Below are 15,440 nucleotides of genomic sequence, written 5' to 3' on the forward strand. Positions count from 1 at the left end.
AAATACTATGTGGTCATAGCAACATAAATGGTAATGAACATGGAAATGAGATGTGACAGATTTTTTTACCCGGTTTCCTCTTGGTCCTGTCATGCCCTTTGCTCCATCTGGGCCACGGCCTCCCTAAATTCCAAGGGGCAAATAGGAAATACTTGTATTATATGACAAATACAATTGTTAATTTGATATGAATGTTGAAAACTTATATATTATGACACAGATGAGATCTTAGTTCACATGTCCATTGTACATGCACATTGATTGTCAGACAAACCTGCTGATTTTTGCAGAATTGGTGGGTGTAGCCTGGCTACTATGTACCTCTGGCCTAAGTTAGCCTCCCACCTTTAGGGTAAGTTCAGACGGGGTTTTTTGGACTGGATTTTGATGTGGAATCTACGTCAAAATCTGGCTGAAAAAACAGCCTCCCATTCATGTGAATGGGAGACGGTTATTTCCTTTTTCCACAAGCAGTTTGTTCCCGCTTGTGGAAAAAAGTAGGGACATGTCCTTTCTTCAGGCTAATTATTATTATTATAAATAATAAAGTTACCACATGCTTACCTAGTGATGCAAGGATACACATGTGGACAAAACTGTTGGTACCTCTAATTTAATGAAAGAAAAACCCACAATGGCCACATAAATAACTTGAATCTGACAAAAGTAATAATAAATAATAATTGTTGACAAGCCACAAAGCTTACGGGAGAATGTCCCATGGACAGATGAGACAAAAATCAAACTTTTTAGCAAGACACATCATCTCTATGTTCACAAACAGAAAAATGAAGCATATCTTGAAAAGAACACTGTCCCTACTGTGAAACATGGAAGAGGCTCTATTATGATTTGGCACAAGGTGTCTTGAATCTGTGCAGGGTACAATGAAATCTCAAGACTCTCAAGGGATTCTAGAGAGATATGTGCTGCCCAGTGTCAGAAAGCTTGGTCTCAGTCGTAGGTCATGAGTCTTGCAACAGGATAATGATCCAAAAAAACAGCTAAAAACACCCAAGAATGGCTAAGAGGAAAACATTGGACTATTCTGAAGTGGCCTTGTATGAGCCCTGACCTAAATCCTATTGATCGTCTTTGGAAGGAGCTGAAACATGCCGTCTGGAAAAGGCACTCTTCAAATCCGAGACAACTGGACTAGTTTTCTCTTGAGGAGTGGGCCAAAATAACTGTTGGGAGTTGCAGAAGTCACATTGACAGTTACAGGAATTGTTTGATAGCAGTGATTTCCTCAGAAGGTTGTGCAACAAAATATTAAGTTATGGGAATCATCATTTCTGTCCAGGCCTGTTTCATGACATTTATTTTTAAAAATATTCTGTTGAAGTGAAAAGCAATGTCTGACTTTCATTTCTTCATTTTCATAGAATTTTTATTTATTATTCCTTTTGCCAGATTCAAGTTATTTCTGTTATCATTGTGGCTTTTACTTTCAGTAAATGAGGGGAACCAACAATTTTGTCCACGTGTGTATGTCCGAGTTTTTATTGAAATGTTTATTTGGGTGGTATTTTGATTATCCTGTCTAAGACCTTAAGTCTAAGTCATAGCAAAAGCCTCCAGTACACAGTCTTACCATATAATGTGTATGGGGTGTCCTAACAGATGGCAGATGTCGAGGTAAAGAAGCATCTGGCATGTTGGATATCAAAACACCTGAACTTTTATTCGTATGAGGTAAAAGCTGCTGCCAGTGACTTTTTCTGCTCACCCCATTAAGCACACTTATGTGTGTATAGTGAGGGTGAGCTATCTAAGGTGTAAAGCCAGGTCATTATACAAATCATTGAACCTCTTAGAATTGTGGTGCACCTAAGAAGATTCTCTTGTTGCTCAAATGACCTTGGATGATCAGAAGAAGCCCAAATATCTGATTTGTATAGGAAGAGATGGGGGGGATAGGTCATAAAACAAAAGATCCTCAGCAACTGCTTTAACAGGATTCAATCATTATAATGGAATTTTTTCTCCCTAACACGTAGGAATAGCCTTAAGAATGGGTATTCTTCTCCTACCTTTAAAAGTGTTCTCCACACCTTTAAATGGCATACATGCGCAGTCGGCTCTGTTATCAGGCAGAGCCGACTGCGCGTGTCTGCAGCCATTTTTTGTAGCGTACTGTGGCGTACTATGTAAGCGGCCACAAGAAAATGGCTGCAGAAATGCGCTGGCGCATGAGTGAATTTTAAATCCAGAGGATGCTGACGGAAGAAGACATTGCGTGGAAGCGTGCCAGAAGAACACAGAGGCCGGCGCTGGATAGTTTTCTCGCAGCACTGGGGTCTCCAGTGCTGTTTGAGTGCTGGGGACCGCCCTCAATGCTGTGAGAAAACTCATTAGCATACCGAAGAAAACCAGGATATCAACGGAATGGCAGCGCGGAGAAGTCTTAGGTAGGAGGTAGGAGAAAAATAGCCTTAAAGCTATTCCTACGTGTTAGGAAGCTAAAATTCCATTTTAATGATTGAATCCCTTTAAGCAAATACAAGCCTCTGTACCAAAGAACATGAACTAACCTTTTGCCCATCACTACCATTTGCCCCAGGAGGTCCTATTTGCCCTTCATCACCCTAAAACAAAGAGACATAGAATATTATGTATACACATGCAAAATAACTTGATACAATGAAGCAACTTGTAAAAATCTCAATCATTTGTATCCATGGACAAAGCGGCTATTTGAAATGAAATCACAATTTACAGGAAAAAGTATCTTACGTTCAGTGCTTTTCCTCTTGGACATAAATGAATACATTAGTGTTTTGGAAAATACATCTGGTACTTTTGAAACAAAACTCTACAATATACTCTCCATATCTTCATTCATAAAATGTATAAATGAAGTGACAGCTGAGCATTTCCATTCCCCTCCTGAACAGGGTGTGTTGATACACAGCCTGACATTATCAGCACCCAGAGAGTGTATATTCCCACAGACAACTGGAATGGTAATAAGAAGTTGCCAATTCATTCAGAGATTTTCAGAAGTGGTGCCCAAGTGTGTTATTTGCAGTAACTCTTTATATTATATCAGATTACTTTTAAGTTAGCTGTTTTACATGCAGGCAATAAGCAATGGGTAAATGATAACACTCACCATGGCTCCAGATGTACCCATAAGTCCCTTTGGCCCGGGGAACCCTATAAATCCAGATTGCCCCTGCCCGCCAGGAGGACCTTTTGGGCCAGGAGATCCAGAACATCCCTATATGAGACACAATAGTTGCTGATTTCAGTAATATTATAATAATAATAATAATGTACAACAATAGAGATTAAAGCACAGGTGAGATGGGAATATCTCAATATATATTGGGCAAAGGTTATACACGGCACCTTGTCTCCTTTGACTCCTAGATCTCCTTTCTCTCCTTCTGCGGCAGGCCGTCCCTATGACAAGGAGCACATGTAACTAAGTTATACTAGGTTAAATTTGCCCTGCAATATTGTAATATTTTATTTTAAAGTCAACAAAATAAGAAACAAAAATAAAAATAACCATAGGGGTGAAATAAATCACATTTTAGGCTCATAAAACGGCTTGTTTCCGAAATTTTCTGTGGCATTTGCACTATTGATTTTGTGACAGGACCAGGGGAAAAGTGGTAGAAGGAGTAAACATTTCTCCCAGGTTCCTGTCATACACGATCTAGGTGCAGCTGAGCAAAGCTGCGCTCCTGGCTGGTGGGTCTTACCAAAACCCTGGTAAAGGTCTGGCTACTGGAGCAGGGAGTATTGGTGTCTCTACTCCATTCAGCCACTCCATGTTTTGGGATATGTGGGGTTAAATCCTTGCTATCCAGAAGTATGTGTATAAAAGGACAGTCAGCCCACAGGTATATGGCTCTGTCTACTCCTGGGGAAAATACTTGTGAGTAATACTGCTGGTTTTGTGTTTAGGGAGCTGTGCAGAAGACCCAGTTCTCATAGTTAGGATACCTGCTGTTGAAGGTAGAAGCCGGACAGCTAGGATTTTATTTTGCATTGTTTCTGTTTTGTTTTGCCTGGAAAAATCCTAATAGAACTGGTTGTGGCCAGTTGCACCATACTTGGCTGGATTGGACTTTAATTTTGTGCCAAAAAGTGCTCGAGACAGCGATCCCTGAGCTAATCCACATAACATAATACACTTAATTAAAGCAGCATCTGCAGTACCTTCTCTCCTGGCAGTCCGGTCATCCCAGACCATCCAATTAATCCCTGTGTAACAATAAATATATAACAACATAAGAAACTGACTCAAAAGATTAAAAAAACACATTGTTGAAAACATCAATGACTACTGAGGTGCTCACTCAATAAGGAGTGATATTATTCCCTGATACTGAAATGTCATCCTTCTCATACACCTCGGGTGATTTTTGAGTACTTCTGCCATCTAGTGGCAGCAGATCATAGCTACACTGGTTTACACTAAAGGTGTAGTGTTTGCCTACATAGGCAGTACGGAGACTTACAAGTCATTCCTGCTCCGCTAGGGATTCTGGGTAAAAAATATGCAAATCTATTCTCCAGGATGTAATTAGAACAGTGCACTCTGACCGCCACCCTATAGAGGGCAGCATCCTTAACATCATGAACAACTCAGTTATAAAGTCTTTTAAATCATAATGTGGATTTAATTGCCAAATCAGTATTTCTGTCCCAAAAGGAACAGATTCCCAGATATGGACAGCGCTGTTTCGGCCTATTAGGCCATCCTCAGCATAGCGTAGGGATACTGATTTGGCAGAGTGAGAGACTATAGACCAGGGTATGGGGACACTCGTACACATCAGGGAGAGTGTTTGCCTACATAGGCAATACGGAGACTTACAAGTCATTCCTGCTCTGCTATTAAAGGTGTATTCACACAGTGCTTGTAGTGTCCTTTGGAGGAGGAGGATTTCTCTGTGGAAATTTCTAAACTATGTGAAATAAATCTCTTCTTCTGGACTGTAGTTACTTTTAATATTAACGTCATGATGTTATGATATCTCCTAGTGATATGCCATAACTGTATAAGGCGTGAATATCCCTTTAATGCAGACATTTAAGTAAAACTAATATACTGTGTCATGCCTAGTGCAGGGTTTAAAGGGATGGAATGGTCTCAAAGAGAGAACCCCTGTGTCATTCTCTGCCCTTCTAACCTTATACTAAGAATAATATGTTGTACCATCTGGAGCGCCCCTTTAAATTGTATCACTGCTTTAAACCTTACCATGGGTCCCTCTGGTCCTCGTTCTCCCCGCAGCCCTGGAGGTCCTGCTTCTCCCTGTAAAATAGAAATTTCTATTTGATTATTAAAAGCACAGAAAACATTAAAAGGTGAATTTATAGCAAACAGAAGTCAAAAATATCGTAGAACTATTTATAATGAGGATATGTATCCATACCATGTCTCCTTTATCACCTGGTGGTCCTTCAGCTCCTCTCATGCCCTAGAACAAAAAATTATAATATCAAATGAGCATGGTCATGTCCAGTGGGTTGCCTGTGCTGATCCCAGCCCTGTATATAGTAATACATCTGCATCATGCATTTTGGTGGAGGGTGTTGGTCCGAGTTGAAATTACAATGATAGTAGATAGTACCTGTAGTCCTCTTCGCCCTGGTGGTCCACAGAGTCCTTCTAATCCACGGGGGCCCTGGGTACAGATGTTAGGAATGTAATACAGAACATTTAGTGCAGCCATATATATATCCAAATCCATCCCATATATTTCAAGTTTCCCTGCCTGAACAGGATGATGGGTGGTGTTACTTCTGGGATGCCATTGATCAACTGTTACCTGCCTAAAGGCCTCTATTATACATACAGGCAAAGTCAGCCAAACCCTCTGCAGAACCATCTGTGTTGTGTAATTGTAACTTCCCGAGTCTCCTCGCACAGATCAAAGAAGATTGGGCATGTTTGCATGTTGTTCTTACTGGAGAAAAGCGGCTGACAAAAGTGTCTAGATGAGGCTTACTCTTCTCAATGAGAGCAAATACCTGCTGATCATGTAGATATAGGGCTGCTTTAACCATAGGAGCAATGGTGTAGCTGCACTCGGCACTATGGTTGTAGGGGCCCCCTCAGCTGCCCCGGATCGAGTGGGACAATCCCACATTTCAGATGATGTCCTGCTCTTCCGAGCGGCAGGCAGTGATTTCACCCCTACCTGTGTCCTAAGGACACAGAGGTTGAATACTATAGTGGAGCACAAAGCTATTAGCTCTGTGCTCCATTATTCAGCCTTCGGCTGATAATGTCAGCGGCATGGAAGCGCATTGACCGCTGAGCCATAGACATTACATTTGGAGCCTGCAGGTTCACAGGAACGCAGTTCGGTGAATATTCTTTTATTATTATTATTATTTATTTTTAATGGTTGAAGAGGACAGGTGTAATTAAGTAATGAGGGGCTATTGGGGGGCTCACTTTCAAAAAGTTTGTTCAAAGCTCCCCAATACATTAAGAGTCCTGTGTAGACACATACTGTATGATGGCTACAGCTGTCAGCTGAATTAAATTTTGGTTAACAGCTACTGGTGTATGGCTAGGTTGACACTTGCGCCTGGCATTCTGTTGTTTGGGTTTACCAGGAAAGCTGAACGATGGTGATGGGGACCGATATAACAGCTATTACCCATGGACCCCACAGACTATAGATGGGTCCGCTGGGTGTCCTCTGTTTTTATACTAAATCGGTGGAGAGAAAAGTCCTTCGTGCAGAACTTTCCTCTTCTGATTTCTGGCGGTTTCTGTGGTGGAGTCTCCAATGCAGCCGTGTGACGCATGTCCTTAGCCTAAAGGGGTTGTCCACAAACAACACTTCCCTACTATCCAATATATCCTCAGCAATCAGACACACCTATCTTGTGGACAAGGGAAAACTCCTTTAATATATACACTTTGTATATGCACTACACTTTGGTTAAGACTGATAATAATAATAATAATAATAATAATAATATAAAAAAGTCGCTTATGTTAAAATCTAGCTAATGCCACATACCCTAGGTCCAGGGTGGCCCCCAACTCCTGAAGGTCCTTGATCTCCCTAAAAAATGAGGAGAGAAATTTATAATGACAATAATATATGCAACATACATTGAATAGAAATGCTGCATTTTCTGTTTTCTTACAAATATGTGTAAATATTAATATCATAAATGCTACACTGCTAAAACTATGTTCTACCCTCACTTTCCCCAAAGTTTGATATACACATTTACAATATCACCAGTTAAGATAATAATATACAGTGACTAGCCAATATCTAGGGCCTGTGGGTGATGTATATGCTACATTTACTAAATAACTAGATCTTATTCAGTGCATCTTCTCCCATGTTCCCATTTCGTTAGGCCTCCTGCACACAACCATAGTGGATTTTTGGTTGACAAATACTGATCCTCAATCCATAAATAAACATGTCTGCATTGTGTTAATATGTCATCCACAATCATGATTTTGTATGATTCCCTACACTGGTCTGTGTGGCAAAAATTTCACACGCTTCATAATTTGCAGTCCTCAGACCCGGCATGGACATACAGCCGCAAAAATTGTGGTTGTGTGTCTAGGTCCATAGAACTGAATGGCACCATACTTTAATCTGCAATTGCGCATAAAAACTATGATGATGTACATGAGGTCTAAGTGTTCACTTTATTGATAATTTTTACTTCCTCAGGCCTACTGGGGGAAAATTACACCAGAAAACTGGCATACAAGTCATCTTTGACCCATACATATGCTTAAGATGTGCCACTTTGATGTTTTTCCACCCTGCTTGCCACTTTTTAATGAAGATGGGGAAAGGACATATCAGCCATCACATTTACTAAATCTAACTAAGTCCCTGGCTGGCACTGATCTCAACTTGGGTGCAGGGGGACACCTGAGATACACCAGAATTAAGAGATCCCAACTTATTTATAATGGTGGTACATCACATGCCAGTGGGGAAACAGATCAAGACTAGAGATGAGCGAACAGTGAAATGTTCGATTTGAGTAGCCGCTCAATACGTGACGAAGATCGACCCCCATTATAGTCTATGGGGAATAAATACTTGTTTAGGGGGAACCACTATTCGACTCAGGAGGGTCACCAAGTCCACTATTACACCCCAGGAAATGATGCCAACACACTGGAATGCAACTGGGACAGCATGCCTGGGGGCATCTAACATGCCAAAGTCACTGTATTACGTCAGGATCCCTGTCAGCTTGTGATATGTGGGAGCTGACTTTTTCCCATAGGAATGCATTGACCAGCATTGATTGACTGAATGCCATACAGAGTACAGCATTCGGTCAATCAACGCTGGTTCTGCTAGAGGCTCATCTGTGAGGAGACGGAGTCTAAGATTGGACCAGAATGGAGACTGCTGTGGACCGATCTTCGAACCAGCGTTGATTGGCCAAATGCTGTACTCTGTATGGCATTCGGCCAATCAACGCTGGTCAATGCATTCCTATGCCGAGATGTAGCAGAGCTGGCCGTGCGCTTGGCTACTTCGGAGACTCCGCCTCCTCCAGCAGAACCAGTGTTGATTGGCCAAATGCTGTACTCTGTATGGCATTCAGCCAATCAACGCTGGTCAATGCATTCCTATGCTGAGATGTAGCAGTGCTGGCCGTGCGCTCAGCTACACCGGAGATGCGCTCAACCCTGCTGCACACTCAGCTCTGCTGCATCAGAGATGTAGCAGAGCTGAGTGTGCGCTGAACCCTGCTGCATCTCAGCAGAGCTCTGCTTCATCTCCGGTGTAGCAGTGCTGAGCATGCATAGAAAAGTAAACCAACTTATAAATGATATTTCTTACTGTTAAGAGATCAATTACTCACCTGGGATCCATTTACCCCCTGGGCACCAGGGCATCCTGGCTCTCCCTGTTCACCCTACACAAGTCAGAGAGACATAGACGTGAAATATTGCTATTACACCAGAGAGTTTTTCCATGGGTATAGTTGATAGGAATAGACTGTACCAGGGCATGGCTTTACCTGAACTCTACAGTATAACTCATGACATGCCAGAAGTTTTAGTTGGTGAGGGCCTGGGTACTGAGATCCGCATCGAGATCACAGGTGGTCATTGAGATGTGAGCACACAGGTGTACAGGTTCATTCATATACCTTCTACTTCTCATAGACTGATAAGTTCACCTCTCCGAGATGGACACTAAGCTGAGTAATTCTGAGCAATCTTCCCTACATATTAATACCCATCGAGCAAAACCTTTCAGAAACTGGAGGCACTCCAAAAGACTATAGAAATAAAGTATACACATAAACCCATTATATACACACACACACGCACACGCACACGCACACGCACTCTCAGGTAGAAATGTAATTCCTCCAAAAATGTGGAGCTCAGGTTGGTTACACACATTAGACAGCCATTATCTGAGTGTTCATTTGGCTGACAGCTATCTGTCCTGGCCTTCCAATACACATGCATGCTTGGGTTGACCAAGAGTGCATGTGTTCTCAATGAGGAGAAAGTCTTTGCTCTGTCTGTGACTTGTCTTCCCGAGAACTGAAAGATTGGTAATGTTAAAATTCAGCTGCCTGATTCTTATCTCCCCCAAGATTTGCCATTGTGGGAGAGTTAGGAGGTTGCATACACATTAGATGATCAGACAGTCCAATCACACTAGGGTTTGGGAAAAAAAATTTTTTTTGTGTTGTTGAATGATATTCATTACATGATGGCGCCTGTCCAGACTCCATGACTAATACAACCAATAGATTGACTTTACAGTTATGTCTCCTTTCAAACCACCAGGCCCTGCTGTGAATATGGAGGACCAGGAACATGACCATAATGAAACTATTCAGGTGTCATTTACCTCAGGACCAGGGGGACCCTGGGGCCCAGGACCACCAACTTCTCCCTGCAGAAATAAAAGGCACAGGTTAAAGCAAAATCGGTTTAAGAAGGTGAACAAAACCCCACTAAGATATGTTCTATCTATGAAGGAACAAACACTCAAATATACTTTAATAAAGTGAATTCAGATTTGACACTTGTTACTACAAAAGAGGGTTAAACTGGGGAGACTGCCATTTAATTTGGTGCAGTTCCTGTAATTCGAACGACCCTTTCACAGGGGTCACCTAAGACCATTGGAAAACACATATTTCCAATGGTCTTATGAACCGAGACACCGCTCCTCTATTTAGGGCCAGCGTTGTGGGGAAGCAAATTAGGCAATTGCCCTGGGCCCCTGTCCCCAAAGGGCCCCCGGGATCCGAAGCATCTACGTAGATTGGTAAGGTTGAGAACCACTGCCCTAAACAGTCAATGCATCAAGCAGCACCACCTAGAGGAAAGGATGAAAATGCAAAGCATTTGAAACTGCAGCTAATGCCTTACCATGACTCCTGGAATTCCTTGCAAACCCTGGGGTCCTTTAAGTCCTATGGGGCCCTGAAATATAAATATATCTTTATAAGATATAACCGGAATCAAAATCACAATGAATTGAACATTTACTTTTGATAACAATTAATTAATGATTGTTGTTTTTTGCCCTCATAGTTCACAGTGGAGTTCTAGACAACGTCATGTACAATGGAGTGCTATGATATCAGGATGCCTACAAGAGAGCAAGGGATATGTAATGTAAGTACATAATGAGGCACTATGATATCGCGGTGCACACTGGAGAACAGTGATATGGAGATGTATAATATGGGTGTATATTGGGGCTATGATATAGGGGTGCTTACTGGAGGACAGTGATATAAGGATGTATCATGGGTGTCTATTGGTCACTATCATATTGGGGTGTATACTGGAGCAAATTTATATTCAGGTGTATAAAATGAGTGTATACTGGGTCACTATGATATTGATTTATATACAATGGAGCACAGTGATGTTGGGGTATCTTTGGGCACTATGATATTGGCGGTGACTCACTTGTCATTGCCTGTGATAATTGAGCAGATGCCCCCAGCAGTAGTTCCAGGAGCTTACCCCTCAGGGATAGGGCTAGCTCCATTATGGGCTCACTAAATCCTGTCAGCACTCACAGCCACTTCACTATGGATGCAGCCATGATAGGAAGCAGCAAAACCTTAAGAAAATGTGGAGTTTGCTACAGTGAATGAGGGATGAGACCTGAGCAAGGGAGCCCTGTCCCCCTTCCATGATGTTAAAAGTTTGGAGGATTCGTAGAGCGGTGGTGACTGTAACTGAACCAAAATAACTAACATGGGTAAAATGACATTGGTTGGTTGGGCCGTATTTTGGTTTGGTTATTTCTCGATGAATAGCGCAGCTCTAATGTCTTTTTGCATTCTATGCCACAGTGCTCCTGCCCTGTAATAACAGAACCACAAGGACTGTGTTCCCAGAATAGGGCCCGCAAGCCCTATAACAGAATATTGAGGAATAGTGAGGACGGAAATCCAGTGCTTACCTGCACCCCAATCACCCCTGGGGGCCCAGGTTCTCCTTTTGAACCCTAGAATGAAAAAAAATTGCAATCTTTAGAAAACATTTTTATTCCCTAGAGATCAAATACCCCTTATCCCTATAATACAGCCTATTTCTCTTATACTACTCTTGGCATAGCCAACCAAGTGTGTTCTGACCAATGCAAATCTTTGCAGTACAGCGGCTCTGTGGTTCTCTGGAGTCCCAGATTCAAATCTGACCAAGGTTAACTTCTGCACACATGTTCTCGAGTTTGCATGGGTTTTCTCCCACATCCCAAAGATATACTGATAGGGAATTTACATTGTGAGCCCTATATGAGACAGTGGCTGACAATGTCTGTAAAGCACTGTAATGTAACATAGAGGTCCTATTTTCTATACAGGTTGTATGGTTCTAATATATTGATATGATGAAACAATCATGACTTGACTTGCCACAAAGGTAAATACACTGTCTACCAATAAGGGCTAGTTCATACGAGGTTCCGCGTGTGCACATTCTGTCGCGGTTTTACACTCCGGATTAGGCCCAAATGAATGAGCCTAGAGGGAGGTGTCGTGAGGCGGACGTCTGCAGATGAATCAGCCGTGGAATCTGCCTGAAGAAAGGGCAGCTCACTTCTTTTTTCTGCGAGCGGGAACAAATCACTCGTCGAAAAAGGAAATGACCGGCTCCTATTTCAATGGGAGGCGGCAGGATTTTGACACGGATTCCGCGTCAAAACCCTGACCATTTTGCCCAATGTGAACTAGCCCTAAGTATTTGGACACCTGTGGTAGAATAGAAAAACATTTATTCCTATTCAGTAGTTGGTAGAACGCAGCAGATGTTTCCTTACAGATGGTATTGATCGACACAATACTTCTGGATACCTGTTGAAACTCCTGGTATATGTGAGCCATCAATTCGGTGCGGTTCTTCCGAATTTTTCCAGCTAGCACCCGTCGGTATCTATCTCCCAGTTTCGGGGTTCTGCCATCTCAGGGCACATTCCAAAAATCATAGTTCACCTTCCACTTCGTAATCACATAGGCCACTGTCGATTTTGGGTAATTCAGTTTGCTTGTTATGTCCCTTAAGGATTGACCATTTCTATGATACCCCTCAATTACCCCTTTCTCGAAATCGGACAACTCTGCACTTTGTGGCATCTTGCATGAGACTAATGCCAATGCTCTTTCCTATTTAAAGGCGGAAGGCGTGACGTACATCACGCCTGCAGATATCTTCATTTGCATGGGTGTCCAAACACTATTGGTAGATAGTGTATTCTGTCTATGTCAAGCCCTATGTTCATCTTTATTATATGACCAAGCTACTGTATGTTACAAGGCTTCTTTATTGCTGTTTTCCAATAGGTGGCTCCTAGCGTCACCTATTGGAAGGAGCTCCCTATAGATTAATACCTGGTTTTCAAATCTAAGGACATAATCTAAGAATTATAGCCAAGCCAATACACAAACTAGGTTTTTGCCTCTCATTAGTAAAGAATAGGGTACTGGCTAGCTGTGTGAGAGGTCTTGACGTGTCGAAGGGGTAATGTCATTTTGGCTTGGCTATTATTCACAGATTATGATCTAAGGTTTCTTTGAAAACCAGATATTAAAGGGGCTCTATCACCGAATTTTAGCAATATGAGATACACATATCACTGAATAGCCTTTAAAAAGGCTATTCAGGCCCCGCTAATCGTTTTATAAAAGACCACCCCTTTGTAAAGTATCACTGTAAAAAAGTATATATAAATGATACTTGCCATGCACGGTGGCCGTTGCATGCACCCCTCCATGTCATTCTTCGTTGATGCCCTCCTCTCGTTATGTCTTGGTGAGACGTCCTCCTTCCCTTGCAATGTTCCGCCTCCATCTTCCTTTATTCGTGCATTTTACTACACAATAATGGCGCTGGAATGCTACTGTGCACACTCCGGCAACATTTTTGTGTAGTGAAATGTGCGACCGTACTGCGCATGCGTGGGATTTCGCTAAAACCCGTCGGAATAAAGGAAGATTGAGTCGGAACATCGCAAGGGAGGGAGAACGTCTCACCAAGAAGAAATGAGAGGAGGGCGTCAATGAAGAATGACGTGGAGGGGTGCACGCAACGCCCACTGTGCATGGTAAGTATCATTTACATATACGTTTTTACCGTGATACTTTACAACGGGGTGGTCTTTTATAAAACGATTAGCGGGGCCTGAATAGCCTATCTCATATTGCTAAAAACCGGTGATAGAGCTCTTTTAATCTATGAGCCCCTTCCAATAGGTGGCACTAGGAGCAAATTCCTGTTTTATACCAATGTGGTTTTATTTGTATTCCTTACCCAGAATTCTTAGCAAGACATGCTTGGTCTAATAAATCCCTGTACCTGTTTCTACCTAAAGAGAGACATTACCCCTTCTTTTTTTTTTCTTTTTTTTTTTCTAATGTAGATTGTGAGCCCCACATAGAGCTCACAATGTACATTTTTCCCTATCAGTATGTCTTTTTTGGAATATGGGATGGAAATCCATGCAAACACGGGGAGAACATACAAACTCCTTGCAGATGGTTTTTTTTATGCCCTTGGCAGGATTTGAACACCAGGACTCCAGCGCTGCAAGGCTGCAGTGCTAACCACTGAGCCACCGTGTGGCCCCTGACATTACCCCTTCTGACCCAATAGTTAGTGCAAGAACTAATTTGCGTATCTTATACTACTTGTTGTGAGGTGTGCGGAATAGTGCCCCTATAGACCAAACAGTGACATTGCATCGCTATATGGAAGACAACTTCCCTGATATCCAATATGCCTGATATTTTCTCCAACATCATCCATCCTGAACAATATTGTGACATCCACCAATATGCAACGAGATGATTGGCCAATACCACCAAAATTGTCCAACTTTGTACTGTAAATCTTACTTCCTGTACAGTGCTGCACTATATAGCAGTTTATGATGCCTATACCAGACATAGGGCCTTATCTGTACTTGGAATAGACAGGTTTGTCATGAATACAAAGCGATGATGTGAAGCTGAGCTATGTTATGTGTTATGTTACCTTTATTCCTTTGATACCTTTTTCCCCACTGGATCCAGGAGTTCCGAGAAAACCCTATAAGTGGACAAAGAAGTAGTTAATGGATAACAAAAATATTCATCCATATACAGTATGAAATGATCAACGCTAATGCTTTTAGTGAGGTCTAGTCCTCAATCTAATAATATGAAATAATAGACACCCATTGGACAGTGTTCACATTAATAGTATTTGAAGTTGAATAATCCACCATAAAAACGTCTCATGAAGGGCCCTCTGTGGACTTCAGGAATTCTGGACCCTAAGGCTCCGTTCCCACGGAGTAACGCGCCGCACATTCTGACACATATACACGTGTCAGAGTGTGAGCGCTCAAAACAGATCCCATTCACTTCAATGTGTGCCGGCTCACGCGTGCTACACATTGAAATTAATGGGTTAAAAAGCCTCCCATTGATTTCAATGTGTAGCGCCCGTAAGCCGGAACACATTAAAGGGAATGGGATCTGTTTTGAGCGCTCACACTCTGACACGTGTATACGTGTCTGAATGTGCGGCGCGTTACTCTGTGGGAATGGAGCCTTACTCTTGTAGGTCCCAGCAGCAGGCACCCCCAGTGATTATACATTTATCGCCTGTGACAAATATCCATTATGGGACGATTCTTTTAATTGGGGGTGAAGTTCACATTGAGACTTCAATCACTTCAACCCTTCCGAGGTTCTGGTTTGTAATGTGTATGTTCTTGTATAGCTTGGCCACCATTTCATGCTGCACTGTTTTCCTCAATAGTTTGAGACTTTTTCTACTATGTATATCTAGTGCAAAGAGAAATATTATACAGAAGCAAAAGAAGTTGTTGCAACAAGGAGGAAAGAAGTAGATTGTCCTCCACCGAATTGGATCTGTAGCATCAGTGGGCTATGACTAAAGTGATAGATATGGCAGTGATAGCCAGCCTCAG

At 42.1% G+C, this 15,440-nt stretch overlaps 1 protein-coding gene across 1 annotated transcript in view; it reads right to left on the minus strand.

Moving 5' to 3' along the window:
* The window catches only part of LOC142184336 (uncharacterized), a 206,109-nt gene that overhangs the window by 23,854 nt on the left and 166,815 nt on the right, over nt 1–15,440 (minus strand). The window contains exons 15-28 of the mRNA XM_075259133.1: nt 14,498–14,551; nt 11,430–11,474; nt 10,379–10,432; nt 9,852–9,896; nt 8,842–8,895; nt 7,002–7,046; nt 5,595–5,648; nt 5,397–5,441; nt 5,222–5,275; nt 4,174–4,218; nt 3,355–3,408; nt 3,116–3,223; nt 2,535–2,588; nt 70–123 (exon numbers count right to left, since the gene is read on the minus strand). Of these exons, the coding sequence (XP_075115234.1) occupies nt 70–123; nt 2,535–2,588; nt 3,116–3,223; nt 3,355–3,408; nt 4,174–4,218; nt 5,222–5,275; nt 5,397–5,441; nt 5,595–5,648; nt 7,002–7,046; nt 8,842–8,895; nt 9,852–9,896; nt 10,379–10,432; nt 11,430–11,474; nt 14,498–14,551 (765 nt within the window). The remainder of the gene's footprint in view (nt 1–69; nt 124–2,534; nt 2,589–3,115; nt 3,224–3,354; nt 3,409–4,173; nt 4,219–5,221; nt 5,276–5,396; nt 5,442–5,594; nt 5,649–7,001; nt 7,047–8,841; nt 8,896–9,851; nt 9,897–10,378; nt 10,433–11,429; nt 11,475–14,497; nt 14,552–15,440) is intronic.

Source organism: Leptodactylus fuscus, chromosome 11 (genome assembly GCF_031893055.1).
Source record: "Leptodactylus fuscus isolate aLepFus1 chromosome 11, aLepFus1.hap2, whole genome shotgun sequence".
Taxonomy (NCBI): domain Eukaryota; kingdom Metazoa; phylum Chordata; class Amphibia; order Anura; family Leptodactylidae; genus Leptodactylus; species Leptodactylus fuscus.